The sequence below is a fragment of the Acanthisitta chloris genome, unplaced genomic scaffold (assembly GCF_000695815.1).
Source record: "Acanthisitta chloris isolate BGI_N310 unplaced genomic scaffold, ASM69581v1 scaffold21170, whole genome shotgun sequence".
NCBI lineage: Eukaryota > Metazoa > Chordata > Aves > Passeriformes > Acanthisittidae > Acanthisitta > Acanthisitta chloris.
Genome location: NW_008652439.1, coordinates 705 through 16,261, shown reverse-complemented (window position 1 = coordinate 16,261; position 15,557 = coordinate 705). Strand labels below are relative to the sequence as shown.

The 15,557-nt window shown below is 37.2% G+C and overlaps 1 protein-coding gene across 1 annotated transcript in view; it reads right to left on the bottom strand.

Moving 5' to 3' along the window:
* The window catches only part of NFXL1 (nuclear transcription factor, X-box binding-like 1), a gene marked incomplete at its 5' end in the record, with an annotated part of 41,202 nt that extends 25,954 nt beyond the window's left edge, over window positions 1–15,248 (bottom strand). The window contains 14 exons of the mRNA XM_009077386.1: window positions 1,191–1,212; window positions 2,600–2,691; window positions 3,406–3,562; window positions 4,185–4,305; window positions 7,800–7,890; window positions 9,214–9,336; window positions 10,248–10,372; window positions 10,672–10,786; window positions 11,423–11,523; window positions 11,628–11,789; window positions 11,957–12,135; window positions 13,458–13,591; window positions 14,628–14,737; window positions 15,078–15,248. Of these exons, the coding sequence (XP_009075634.1) occupies window positions 1,191–1,212; window positions 2,600–2,691; window positions 3,406–3,562; window positions 4,185–4,305; window positions 7,800–7,890; window positions 9,214–9,336; window positions 10,248–10,372; window positions 10,672–10,786; window positions 11,423–11,523; window positions 11,628–11,789; window positions 11,957–12,135; window positions 13,458–13,591; window positions 14,628–14,737; window positions 15,078–15,248 (1,703 nt within the window). The remainder of the gene's footprint in view (window positions 1–1,190; window positions 1,213–2,599; window positions 2,692–3,405; window positions 3,563–4,184; window positions 4,306–7,799; window positions 7,891–9,213; window positions 9,337–10,247; window positions 10,373–10,671; window positions 10,787–11,422; window positions 11,524–11,627; window positions 11,790–11,956; window positions 12,136–13,457; window positions 13,592–14,627; window positions 14,738–15,077) is intronic.
* Window positions 15,249–15,557: the final 309 nt, after the last annotated feature.

Genomic DNA, 15,557 nt, shown 5'->3' with positions numbered 1-15,557 from the left:
TAGTATCTAAAACTAAATAACTCAACAAAACATTGGCTAACACACCTATAAGCTTTACAAAAACAAAACCTGTCTGTTTCAACAACAAACTAATAGTCATTTGTTCTTTTCAACCATTTTCAGGGCACATTTTTCTTTAGCAATTGATAAGCTGCAAAGTAGCTCTAAGGGAGCTGCATTCACAGCTTGGATGGATTAATAGATGTGCTGCACAGACAGACTGTGGATACATAAACTTTGATAACAACATTTGGAAATGTTGCCACCACATAATCAACCACCATTACAACACATACCGAAAGAATATTAAAGAAGGTCAAAGAAAGAAACGGGGGAGGTATCTTCAGATATTTTGTATTTACTGTTTTCTACAATTTTTTACTAGCTTAACATGATTCTAGGTTTTTTATAACATTCTTAGTTGCACTTTGACAGTGAATTTCTGCCACACACTAGTTAGACAAAGCCATAATAGCAATAGCTTTTTTGTCAAATTAGTTTAGCAATCATCTTTTAAATTCAAGAAAAATGAGCTGACCTTCAATATCATAACCTTTAGTAATCACTGTGAATACTGATAGTTATTTAGCTTCAAGCATCAATTAGATTTTCTTCTCATGTAAGCCAAAAGAGAAAATTACTTCCTCTAAAACTGGAGAACCAGTTGTAGAACACCAAAAAGACAAGCTAATAAGTAACACTAAAGAAGTTTCCACTATATTGTCTGAATTCATCCATGTGTGCCTAGACCCAAATCACATGTCAATCTTCCTGTGTGACACTATGCTCTTTATCCTTTTAAGCTACACACAACAGTTTATATGAAAATTTTAAAAAGTGTGTGACAGGGAAAGAATAACAACTATAGAACGAGGGGGAAAAAACCCAGAAATATACAATAAGAAAAGACCACCCAAAGAATATTTAAACACTATTTAACCAGCTGCAAAAATATAAAAATAGCTTTATAAATCATGAGTTTAAATTTCTGTCCAAGAATTCTAAGAAGATAAGTAGTTATACATTCCTCAAAAAGGAACTAAAATACCTTCATGCCCTTGTGATAAAGAACTTCACTAGTTTTAAAATACATACAAAAATATATACTATTTCTCTTTAATGCCTTTTTTGCAGACTGAAAAAATGAGATATCTGCCATATTTCACTTTAAGGCAGTTTCCATGACTCACCTCATGCTGACCAAGACACTCCCTGTTAAAGAGAAAAATCATAGATTTAGAAAACGTATTTCTTTAATAAGAGACTTAAAACAATGACAGTGCTTTTCTCACAATAATGCAATCTATTTTTTAAAAGTACAAACTAAGAAAATCATCTATCTATGCAGCTCAATGCCTTCACCATTTCAAAAGCTGTTTGGATTGCTGTGTTTTATGATGGCAATCTCAAAATCTGTGTTCAATGTGCAAGTTAATAGCAGTTGTGTATGAAATCAATAACATTTATTTCATAAAATAACCTGATTTGCTTCCAAATATCTTCCCCTTTGTCTCTGCTACTGTGTATCAGTTCATATTTTTCAGTTACTTCTGAGAACTACCTTGTCTTTACAGTTCTCTACCTTTTAGAATGGTCTGCTGTTCCTGGTAAGAAAACCTGCACTCTGATCAGAATTGTGAAGGTATTCAATGGTGACTCATTCAAACATCCAAAAAATCTATCTTTTGCTCATTATTTTGAAAAGTGTATTTTTCTTTTTACCTCTCATTTCATACCTGTCATCTCCTTGATTTCTCTACTGAAATCTTCTAAGGGAGATTAATGAAACCATCATGAATATTCAAGCTAAAAGCCCTGCAAATCAGTTCCTAAAAAATTCTAGAAGAGTATTAAAAAAAAAAGCTTTATAACTTGTTTGACAGAAAACAACCAGCAATAGCTACAGACGGTCTTTAGAACAGCTGGAAACTCACAAGCAATCAGTCTTTCACTTAGTATAAGAACCAGCAGTTGCAGCACAGAACCTGTTCTCATTCCACACAGCTCAGCTACCTTATATCCACAAAAATCTTCCTATATCCAGCTGATTTGTCTCCTAGGACCTCTGCATTCCATTGTAGCATTTCTGTTCCACTGCAAGGGGAAACTGCTCAACCAGCCTGCTTGCCTTTTGTCATCTAACCATTTAATCTGTGGATGAGGAATTCCCCACAGCAAACCTGCATTCAAGTTGAGCTGTAAAGGTGTCAGGTGAACTACCAGATTCATGAAACACCAGCAGGGTCACTGGGCTCAAATGGTAGCAGCTAGCCAATCTGGCAGATAATGCTAACAGGACAGTAGTCAACACATTCAAGAGCAGGGGTGCCATTCCAAAGGATGGGGACAGACTGGACAAACAGGCTGAGAGGAAATTCAAGAAATGCAGAGACAAAAAGTCCTGCACCTGTGACTGCAGGCTATGGGCCAAGCATATAATAGTAGTCTTTCAGCATTAAGGGGAAGTTATCAAGCAGATGAAGCCAGGCTGAGGAAAATAAGGTTAATTTTCATCTCTATAACAGCATAAAAAAAACCAAAACCTCTTCCCATACCAAAATGGTTTTTTAACTTGTTTGTTGGGGTTTTTAATACTTACACTGGTATAGGAACCTCACAGGGAGGGCATGGTAGTGCAGTTTGAATGAAAGCTGGCTCAGATGGCTGTTCCCAAGGACCTGCAGACTGATGCTGAGAGCAAAAGACAACACTAGTTGAATACAAAACACAAATGGAACTGATTGACCATAAATAAACATTATCTACAGAGATCCCAGTTCTAACAAATTCACTTTCTAGTAGCTGACTTTTTACTAATAGAAATCTCAATGCCCCCTACACACAAAAAATGAGCATTTCATCCTTAGCTTTGTTAGGGATAGAAAAATGAAGGCCTGCAGCCTCTACAAAAAAGAACAGTAAAATAATTCTAAGCATTTAATAGAGGAAAAAACATAAAACTATTTCAACTAGTAAGCTAGTTCAATTACCATCATGCAGTGCATGCATGGAACATGTTTAAGAATGCCAAACAATTTCTCACTTCTAAATCGTCCAAATTTTGATGGTTTAGTAAATATGAAACTTTAAATTTATTTTTCGTTCTTACGTTAAAAGCAATTGCTTATATTTGAAATCAAACATTTGTAATACAACTCTTAACAAAAATCTTACAATTTCTTGAGCAATTACAACTGTTGAAGACAGAGCATTCAATTATATACCATAAAAACACTTAGATTGCAACAAAGGAGTTAGAGCCACTTAGTTTCTGATTAAGCAGTATGCATACCTCTGTGCTTGATTATGTATTTACCCTGAGCTCCCAAAGCCTCCAAAATAAGATCAAACTGTTGCCCATTCCTCAGAATACAAATAACACATCATTTTTCACTGTTTACTTACTGAGCCAGTTTGCTTCACGAGTGCTTTATCGTGGCAGGAAACAGGGCACAAATGACCACAGGTTAACGTTTTCTGGCACGGCTGACGACACGGAGGACACTGCCCAAAGTGACAGTAGTGTTTCTCCTGGGTAGAGTGGTGACAAGTAGGTGGTCGACTGAAGTAAAATCCAAGAATGAATCAATATGACAAGAAGAAATACAATGCTACAGGCAATTATGTTCAAAATACAAAGAATTGAAATGAACAAGTTGCTGGGTTTTTGGGGTTTTATTAGTTAGTTTACTTCTTACCTTCAGCAGTGGTTAAGATTACAGTAAAATTAAACAGGCACTCTAAATAAAATTAAAATTCAAAGTTGGGTTTACATATTCAAATGGCTGTTTCAATACTAATTCTGCACTTGTCACACTCCAGCAGGTAACACTAATTTTCCTTTAGCTAGTCAAGTTTTCTAGCCAAACTGCCTCATGGAGGTACTTCAAAACATACCAGAGATGCCTTGAACAAATAAGAGGGACTACAAAATTAGAAGAGCTTGGCGTCACAGAACCTCCCCCTTGACAGCAGTAAGCTGCTCATGAAACTTCAGTGTCAGAGAGGTGTCTGATAGGAAAGATTATTGCTAATCTCCATCTGCATAGTCAAGGGTACAGAAGACTGAGAAGTAACAGCTGTAATGGGCAGTTTTTGCCTTTCAAGTTATATTTCACTGCTTTCTTTAATGACACTTTACACTCCCCTCGAGAACAAGAAACACAGGTACTTTCTATACTGACCTGCACAGCTGCTTGCACTTGGGAGGTCTGATGGTACGTTCTCTGCCACAGGGCACTTTAATAACAGTTTTTCCACAGTTGCATTTCACATCTACAATCTCTGGACATGGATTACAACTACCTAAAAATAAATACATTAACAATATGAGTATCAGGGGAGAAATAATCCCTCTCTCACATATAAAAAAAAGAAGCCCAGCCATTTGGATCACACAACACTTAGCCATTTTCTTTGTGTATTTCAGTCTTACACACATATAAAGACATGTCATCTTTCATCCAAATTCAGAAACATAAGGGGCACTGAAAAACTGGTACAATCAAGTTTTGCAGATTTTGTATTATATTAAGAAATATCCAGCCTATGTATAATGTTTGTCAAAAAGATCCTCCACCTCTACAAAGCTACTCATGTTTAAAAACATATCTGTAAAATATCTGTGTTTTAACTTACATCTCTCCCATACCATTTCTTTCATCAAGTGCCAACTACTAAGTTTTATTGTCGAGTACTTAACAATAAGAATACAAACCTTCTTAAAGCCAATTCAGATGTGGGGTTTTGGCTTACTAACCATGTTGCATTCTGAAATTTTAAAGATAGCAATGCTTTGAAAAGAGTTATAACAGCAAAACGTTTTAAGCAATTCTGACTTGTCAGCAGGATCTGAGAAGCAACACTTCAAGATGCCTCAATGACAAAAGGCTGCTGAAGAGAAAAGGATGGAAGTGCTACAGTCTTTCTATTGCAAAATAAATTTAATTATCAGCTCACACAGAATCACAGAATGGCTTGAGCTAGAAGGGACCTGAAAGAACATCTACTTCCAATCCCCCTGCCATGGACAGGGACAGCTTTCACTAGACTAGGTTGCTCAGAGTCCCATACAACCCTGCCTTGAACACTTCCAGGGATGGGGCACCCACAACTTCTCTTGGCAATCTGTTTCAGTCTCACCACCCTCACAGTAAAAAGTTTTTCCTAATATCTAATCTAAACCTACTCTCTTTCAGTCTGAAGCTATTCTCCCTTGTCCTGTCACTATATGCTCTTCTAAATAGTCTCTCCATCTTCTTTGCAGGCTCCTTCAGGTACTGCAAGGCCAAAATTGAGTCACCCCAAAGCCTTCTCTTTTCCAGGCTGAACAATCCCAATTCTCTTAGCCTTTCCTCATAGAAGAGGTGCTCCATCCTTCCAATCACCTTGGTGGCCTCCTCCAGACTCACTCCAACAGGTCAATGTCCTTCCTATGCTGAGGACCCCAGAGTTGCATGCAGTACTCCAGGTGGAGTCTCTCCAGAGCAGAGCAGAGGGGCAGAATCCCCTCCCTCGACCTGCTGGCCATGCTGCTTTTGATGCAGCCCAGGACACAGCTGGTTTCCTGGGCTGCAAGCACACACTGCTGACTCATGTCCAGCCTCTCATTCACCAGCATCCCCAAATCCTTCTCAGCAGGGCTGCTCTCCATCTGTTCATCTCTCAGCCTGTACTGATACCAGGGGTTGCCCTGACCTTGCACCTGGTATTGTTAAACCACATGAGATTCCCATGGGCCCACTGCTCCAGCTTGTCCAGCTACTTTTACAAAATAAACTAAAGGTTTGAAGCTATGCTGCCCAGTGTGGTTAATACATGTATAATTTACAAAATATTCTATTAATGAAGACAACTACCTACATTCTCAAAAATACGTACGGGCAGAGGTCATTTACAAGCCTAAAGTTAAGAGGAAAGCACAGTGTTCTCGAATCAAGTGTTATAATATACTACAGCAGGAAACAAAACATTCTATTTCCTGGTAACACATTCTAAAATTTCAACAAGCATGATATACATTTAAGAAAAAAATATATTAATAAAAAAAAAAAAAAATCAAACCACAACAGAATACAGTTAGGCAACAACAGTTACTTTTTTCAGGGACACCCACACAAGGCCAAGTGCTTATTATCAGCAACCTCTAATAATTCTAAGATTTGGGTACCTTTTAAAGGATCCCATCTGGGAATTTATTTTCCCTTAAAAACAGTGATCACTGAGATCTGGCAGCTCATTACAAAATTAACCTGATCTGGTATTACATACTAAAGATAAAATCATTAATCGTAACTTTTAGTAGCTATTAAAATATTGGTGTATAAGGAGAACCATATAACTATAAATACTTTGAAACAAAAATAATTGCCTTTATTAGGTGTATTCTTAAATATACATCAAGATATTGCAAACTGTACCAATTGTATTTTATTGAGGCACAGAGAAGTTAGAAAATAAGTTTATCATCTGACATCATAGTTATTACCTTCATTATATGCAACTTTAGTTAGTACTTAAATAGGCAACTGTAATGTTTTGACAAACTACACTGCAAAGTGCATATATTTGACATCTACATTCTCAAATATCACTTGTTTTCCTATAGACATTGCCTTGTTGTTTTCATGCTAGTCATTAAAATCTTTGCCACTTTTAGCCAGGCTGTAAGATGCAAGGTGCATCAAATATAAACAGTCATTCAATGTAAAAGCTTATGCTACAAGGCAGCATTAGCTCCTTAGTTTTCCAACCAGACTTTTATTCTGTAATTTAGTCATCAACCAAACTAATGCAGAAAAACAAGTGTTACCAGTTGCCTTCCAAGAGTACATAAAAATTTATGTATTTCCAGAATTTTGGAGAGGTACAAGAGAGAGAGAAGAAAGGCAGGGGAAAAAGAAAAGGGGCACAGTTTACAGAGAAAAAAACAAACCACTAGCTTGTGGTGATGAATTTAATAGCAAGTTAACTGGGACAGTACCACACTTACCTGTCCTCTCCTCTTAAGAGTCACTGCCTCAGAAGGAATACTGGCTGAACAAGTTGTGAATTATTTCCTGAACTGTTGCAATTTATAGTGCAGAATACTAAGGGAAATTACATGGGCCACTCAGCTGCTGTTTCAGCAGGGCAGCAGCTTCTGTGGGGAAAATTGCTGAGGGCAGACAATTTTTCAGTCATTCCAATTTAATTCCCTACCAAGCAAAGATCAAAGAAATTGGCCAGGATAAAACTGCCAGGTAATTTTATCCATTTCCAGCATCTTTTTAACCAAGGTCATTGGATGCAGAAGTAAACTTTTTTGTTACTATGTGGAGGGTAAAAACTTATTTTCTTTCACCAGTAAGATACCAATACACCAACTCAAATTCCACCATATTTTTTTTTAAATTTTAAGCCCAGTTATACCACATGTTGTATTCTAGGATTTTTAAAATCCATCTAGACTCAACCAGCCACAGTCACTTCTGTATTTATTTGGACTCTGTTATGCATATTCAGTGAAGAGAATTATTTAGAACAGCAAAAAAAGCCATGGCTTTTGAATTACACAGCTGGAAAGGAGACAAAGCATCTTCAGAGGAACAGTGTTAAGCAAAATTATCAGGTAAAAACTCAGGTTGTCACTATTTAAGTCTTAAGTTCTAATCAGCACTGTCAAACACACTGCCCACACAAAAAGCCCACATGCAACAAGGGAGAGAGCTCATTAAGCACCACACAGAGTCATGCAAGCATGAAATTTGGCAAAAATAACCAGTATTCCATCCCTACACGGATTTTTCACCTGTTCTTACCTCTGTGGCAGCCTGAAGGACATTTGTGATTTCTGCAGCCTAGAGTACGCCCACAGACTTGATCACAAGGTGGACAGTTTCCAGAACAGCACTATAAAAAAAAACAAAAAACAAACAACTCTACATAATTGAACACAGTAATTTCTGGTACAAGTTTTCCCTCCTCTACTACCTAATTTTTTTCAATACTTATTAAAACAACTTCAATGCACTTTAGTCAAGTTTCCTCAAATTCATGCCAGAAAGGAAGCCACCTGTAAAGTGGTTTTAAAACAAAATCAAATTATAAAATAACAAGAAAACACCCATTTGAAAGCATCATTTGAACACACTAGAAAGGCAGAGGGCTTCAAAAAAGCATAAGAACATTTAGAAGTTCAAATTCTTGTAACATTTTATGCCAAATAATTTCAGAAGACCACACAGAGGTTATCTAACAGTTTGCCTCATTGCACTGCAATTTCTTTCACTTTATGCTGTATTGTTCTGGGCATAAAAAGGTTGCAAACCACTTTAACACCTTTTACCTTTATAGTAAAGGTCAGGTAACTTTAGGATCAGTTATCTACTTTCTATTCTCACATAAAATAGTTATGTGAAAGAATCAGAACACATCATACCACCACCACACTGGTGGATGCCAGGTCAGGGGAGAACTTCATCTGTTCTCTTAACTCAAAAGGTACCTTCCCTTCCAACAGGAATCCTGCACTTTTTTGTGATAAAGATGTCAAGATTGCGTTTACTCATCTTGTAATTTTTTCCCATAAAGTAAATACACTTTAACAATAATATTCAAAAACCACCTAAGAATGAAGCTGTTATTTTTCATGCCTATTTGGATTAACTCAACTTTCAGGCCCTCTTGAATGAATAAATTGAACGAAGATAGTTCTGAGTATCAATTATTCCTTTGACTTCAAATGAGAAGGGAAATGAAACTCCAATTCCCAACTATCAGACCACTGCTGCTTGCATTGGTGCCTATTAGAAAGTGGGATGGAATGCTGGCCTGCCAAAAATAAAAGGATGTCCCTTACAAAGTTATGAGAGACTCCCAGCTCTTCCTATAAAGGAAGGAAATAAATGGATTTAACTACTGCAGAATGTATAAAACATCGGGAACTACTCAAGAATCTGAAAGTAAAATTGCCTCCTGGAACTGGAGAGCTGTCAAAATCCCCTCCCAGTTTTTAAGGTCATTGAGTTTTTCTTCGTGACATGCTGCTCAGAGAACTCTGGTACACTGAAAACTAATTTGAATGACACTGAAGAAAACTCCTCTTTCCATACAATAACATGAGATGGAGGAACAAATTGATGCGATGTTTATACAGTATAAAATATTATATCTACATTTTTAAAAAAGTTATCAAATCAAAACATTTGAGAAAGATCACCTCTGGGCACCCACCTTTCTCCGACACTGGTGCTTCTGGCAGTCACGAATTTTAGTACACTTGGTTTCACACAGATATGGCTTATGACATGGCATACGTTTGGTGTGCTTCCCACAGCGACACTGTTTTTCCACCTCCTGGGCAGCAACACAGGCAAAAAAAAGCAGGGTAAGTTTTATTTGAAAAGTTCTACTACCATCTATAAAAAAATGTTCAAGGAAAAGTAACATTACGTCGCTCTATCATAACAGGAAGCATATCACGTGCTCTGAGGAGATTACCTATCCGTGCAATAGCTACTCAGGACCTTGAGTTGGGATTGCAAACACTGTGCTTGAGATGGTACCACAGTGTAGCCTTGGTCTCACCCCCAGGGAAGCCACTTCAAAGGAACCATAGGAGTGTAAATGCAGAACAAATTCATAGAAAGAAGTACCTCTCCTGCACAGTAAACTAGGTTTATCCATGGTGTACACAGATAATTTACGTAGGCAAGCAGGTTTATCTGACCTTAATCCTGACTATTGTGTGCTAACTACTTTCACCATAGACTTTGTAGCCAAAGCTGGTTCAGGAAGAGCCAACTGAGATCAGAGAGAACAATGGCTTTACAGACCAGACCACAGAAGCTCCATAGATACTTAGAGCAGAGCAAAACATTTTCTTACAAACAAGAAAAAAAAACCATTGTTACAGCACCTTTCATTTCATACCTTAATAAGACAAAGCCACAAGGAATCTAGAAAAGCTGGGGAAAAAATTAAGTACCTTTTAGGGCATAACTCATTTAAAGACAACCAACCCAAAACAAAGTAAAAACAAGCCAAAACAATAAAACACTCATCAACTCAGATACATAATGTTCAACTATTTAGTCAGAATTGTGTTGGGGTGGGAGAGGATTAGCAGAAGAATGTGTTGCTTTTAATAAACAAAGTCATAGATTTTGTGATAGATATGACTTCATTTTCGTTAGAAGACTTGCACTGTTCCAGGCATATAGTTTAAAAACCCTAACAAAATGTGAACATGGTACAGTAAGACTAACCTGTCTGCATATCTCACAGGGACCTCGATGACAGCGCTGTGAACACTTATGGATGCCACATTCCAGAACTTTGTCACAACTATCACCACAGGTGGGCACATCTTCTGTACAAGGCAATGTAAACTCTACACAAAGAGACAGAAAAAAAAAAGTCAAAACATTTAGGAAAAAAATGCACCATGTAATGAGTTCAAATGCCAATTCTCTCTCATCTTTGAGGAGTTTCTCTAGAATTACTCAGTGATTCACATTGCTAATTAAATTCCAGGTCCTAAATAAAGCTTTGAAAGCTATGCAAAATACACTGTCACAGTTGAACATAAGAACTTTTAATGGACCCTGCCCTGCAGAAACAACCTAGACTGACAAAGGACTGGATTACTTTTTTTTCAATTTATCATTTGGAAAAGAAAAAGCAACTCACTTGTTTTTCCACAAGGACAGGACCTTTTCCCAGAACGAGGACAGTCTCCACAGGGACCAGCATGACAAACTCGCTCACATGTGTGATTACCACACGGCAAATGTTTCCCACACACCTGGGAAACACACAGAAAGCAAGTGAACACAATGTAATAGAAGCACATATCAAGACAAAGCGACCCAAGGAGGAAAAGCAGGGGTGAGACACATCCGGACAAAACTTAACTTTTTCTCAGTTTTGCTAACAAATCTTATATTTACTGAGTTCATCAAATAAAACTGATCACCCCTGCAGTAATCCTCACTGGAAGACCACTGTATACTGAGGAGTTAGTGGTTCAGATAACAGGTCTGTGCTGTGCTTAGCCTTCAAGGCCTACATCGTGCTGCACATGCCACTAAAAGTAAATTAGCATTAAACTCTTATCTCCTAAGCTGCAGTTTCATTATTTTTGAAGGCAACAGCTGAAATTTCAACCTCAAGTACAAGATGACAGAATATACAAAGTCAAATTCACTGCTAACTTACTTTTAGAACAGTTCTAGAACAGTGACATTTTAACTGGTAGAAATGAACTGGGCCACCAAGTAAATCTGTTCTCAAACACTGCTGCTTATATTTTTGATTACACTTTCGAAACTTATAAAATAAAATCATTTTCTTACTGAATGAGTTTTTCCAATCCTGAATACACCGAGTCATCAAATTTTATAAGATAAGAAATTTGTGATGAAGGATAGTTTCCACACACCTGATCGCACTGCCACTGAGGACTCGCACAAAGTCTTTCTGCTGTCTGCCTTCCACAGACACACCGCTGTTTACTGACTCGTGGACAAGGCTGGCAATCTCCTGCATTAATTGCAAAGTGACATTGAGAGTAGGAATTACAGAAGGATGGCATATATTAACAATTGAAACTACTACTCCTCTGAAGTTAAAGAAGGCAGGTCTACCTGCGTGACAGGCATTCTCACACGTGTGTTGTCCGCACAGCAACGTTCGTCCACAGGGCAGGCGACAGGACCACTCCTTGGCACTGCACCTTCTGGGCACTGGTTTAGCTTTCTTACAGTGACAGGTTGTTGTGACCATCTTTGGGCAAGGTGGACAAGGTCCTAAGTACAGGAAAAACAAGATTTTGCTAATGGCTATTCAGCAAATGCAGACTTGACTACATCTATTTTACAATGAGAATTTTAAATATACGTAACAGATTTTAAGTAAAACTGTGGAAGAGCTACCTAAATACAGGTGACACAACCAAGAGATGCAATGGATTTACCTGGATGACAAAGCAGCAAACATTTATGACCACAAGGAGGTTTGAATTCCCTCTCGCATATCTGACCACAGGAGTGAGGTACCAGCCATGGGTCCAGTGTTGGATTCTCCACTTTTCCACAGTAACAGTAATACCTACTGGGAGTTTCAGAGCGTTTGTATTCAAATCTACATTTTGGACTACAACAAGGGAAAAAGGAGTGAAAAGAAAAGCAAGTTTTATTAAAATTTTTTTAGAAAGAAAAAGCAGGTTTTATCATTTTGATTTTATGATGCATACATTAAAATGTCTAAGAAATTGTCTTGTCACTGCAATCTCTTGTATCTAAGAATATATATAAACAAAAATTCAGCAAGCATCAGAATAATTTTTATGTCAAGCAATACCCAAAGCATGTATACAACAAAGAGTTAACCCACACTAAATATACCCAATTTTTTAAAAAGGGTTTAAAACCCAAGGATTTACTAGTAGCAATTTATAAGCCATATAAAACAAAGTTTAGCAATACTATTAAAATTATGTATAATAATAGAATTTTAGCTGAAAGATTTTACATTAAAAATGCACACCTTTATTTGTTACCCTTAAGTTGACAGAAATTTAAAAATACATTATTGCTAAAAGCAGATAGGCACTAAAGGTCTGGAACTTGTAAGTGCCACAGGCTCTACAGAATTCTGGGTGCAAGCCCTGGATGAATGAGGCAACACAAGGCAGGAGAAACAAACCAGTTCACATTTCTGGCTACTCTGGCAAAAGACAACAGACAAGGAGCTCCTCCTCAGAGAGGAACTGGGACTTTGAAAGACCTGTGCACACCTTTTTATCAAATAAACCATCCACTTGCCCTTATATAATACATTACAAATCATAAAGCATTTCTCAATAGTGAGTGCACAGCTTCATCATGTACTCAAATGTAAGATAAAATACCACGTGCCCTGAATTTTTTTCATTATAAACACTAAGGTTAAACACAAACCTAGTTTATAGTAGAACAGGCAAAAGCCCATTCTTCCTAAAAGCTGTTTTCTTCCTAAGTCTGTTTTTCCTAAGCAAATCTCCTTAAGAAATTTATTCATGCAGCCACAATATTACCTTAATCTTTATACAATCTCAAGTAAAACTGCAAGACTGGCTTTAATGCTTGAATTATACAGAGAATTTTTTTATTCTCTTACTTATTTCATGGTGCCAACTTTAAAAGTGACAAATATGTAAAGCCATTCAGAAACAGATATTAGAAGCTGAGACACACAGTAAGTTACCTTCTTAGAGGTTAAACCAAAGTTTTTAATATCACTCTGAAATAATTTCTGGGTCATGTTAATAAAAACTTTAAAATAATTCAAAACAGCAACATCAAAGTCAGTCTTCTAAACTCTTTTATGTGTGTGTGTGCGTGCATGTCATTTACAAGTACCATTCCTTTCTAAAATAACACCAGTTCACTTATGTTTCACAATAAAACTTGGTAAATGTACCACGAGGAGCTCACCATGGCCAGGGATGATCTTTCTTCCCAAAATCATCATCTGTCAAAGGAGAAGACACAAGGAAAAGGCTGTCCCTCGCCCACTTCTGGATACACACCAGGTGAAATATACAAAAGCATCCGCAGCAGCTCCAGACCTAAAGGAAAACATAAGCATCAATTGCTTTACATTAGGTTCCTTTCTTTTTCCATCAATGAACATTTATCATATACAAACAAACACAAGTCTGCTACTTGGGTTTCAGAGCGTTTGTATTTGTACTTGCTAATGGGTTTTCAAAGCTAGTTACACCTGTTGTTAGATTAATACAAGCAGTTTAACTGTTACAGATTCATACCTTTAATCTTTTTTCCAGCTCCTGTGGGAAGTCTTTTCCAATACTTACAGAGCCTGAAATACTCTGATAATCACAGAAGTGTTGATTTAAACACACTGCTGAGGATCATGTAGCACAAACTGATGCCCAAAGTAGGCCTATTCCCAACTTATCTCTATTCAGTCACAGCTTGGCCTAGCAAAGCTGGAAAATCCACACGGTTCTAGAACACATGTCATATGAGGAACAGCTGAGGCAATTGGGTTTGTTCAGCCTTGAGAAGAAGCAGTTCAGGGGTGACCTCATCACTCTCCACAACTATCTGAAAGGGGGTTGCAGAGAGGTGGGGAATGGTCTCTTCTGCCATGTCTGCAGTGAGAGGACTAGAGGAGAAGGTCATAAACTGAGACAGGGGAGATTCAGATTAGATGTTAGGAAAACATTTTTCATTGTTAGGGTGTTCAGGCACTGGAATAGGTTGCCCAGGGAAGTGGTGGAGTCACCATCCCTGGAAGTGTTTAAGAGGCATCTGGATCTGGCACTGGAGGATATGGTTTACAGCTTAGGGGTAAGAGCAGAGTGGCATCTAATGGTTTGACTTGATGATCTTAGAGGTCTCCTGCAACCTTGATGATCCTATGATATGTCAAAAAAAACCCATATTCTTATTACAAGCTACATATATAAGCACATATGTAGTCAAGTGTTTCAAAATCCAAAGACGCCTAATGTTGTGTTTAGTACTCTTACCATTTTAAAGCTATCAATCCCAAGAATTACCTCAATAATAACATTAAACAAGTCATTCTGACAGTTATATTTGCTTTATTCTAAAAGATTACTGTAAAATACTTACAGCCTGGTTCCTTTTAACTGAAGCAATGCAGATGAGACATGTCATAGCCCCTGACTGAAAAGCTTCATTCATGTACTGCCTCGTACGTTCCAGTTCACTTGCATCTCCATCTTTAATGCATAAAGATTTTTAAAGCAATCAGTAATGTTTGACCGGCTATTTTGTAATGTTGACATTGCTGCAAAAATATTTCTTTTTCCCTGAATAAAGGCCAGTCATATATTATTATAAAACCACATTTAAGACAGTTTAAAACTATGCCATTGCTTCTGCACAAAAAGACAAGCACTGCCAGCATGCATTGCTGGAAACAAATATTTTTAATACAAGACAACAGAATAGAGTGCTTTCCCTTCAACTGCAGAAAAATTCCAATACATAGACCATGAGAGAGCATTGTTTATGCTTTCATATCAAAATGAAAGTCAATAAATGAAAAAAAATAATTACCAGTTTGACTGGTGTAGATGGTAAATGTTTTGTCCAAAATCTTTCCTTGTTTCACTTCAGCATCTTCATCATCTTCTTCAGATGAGGAGCTTAATTGGTCTTCAACTAGCTTTTTTGCTGCAGCCTGGTTAGCCTTCTTAATTTCATCAAATTTCTTCAGTGAAGATAATTCTGCTAAGAGAAAATATTAATGATGATCAATACCATGATAGTTAATCATAACATCACATTCAGTTCTAGACACTTTCAACTGTCCTTTTCTTTAAAGAGCTTGCTGATTTTATTTTTAAATGCAGTTAGTTCATTGCTGCTTTCAATACCAGACAAGAAGAGATAAATTGTATTTACTGCTTTACTGTGCCCATAAAAGTTTTGCAGGAATTATCTGTCAATTACTGCTGACAAACCCAAACAAATATACGTATCTATAGTGATGCTTTATGCAAAGGATACTTTAAAAAAAATCCCACAGAAACACAA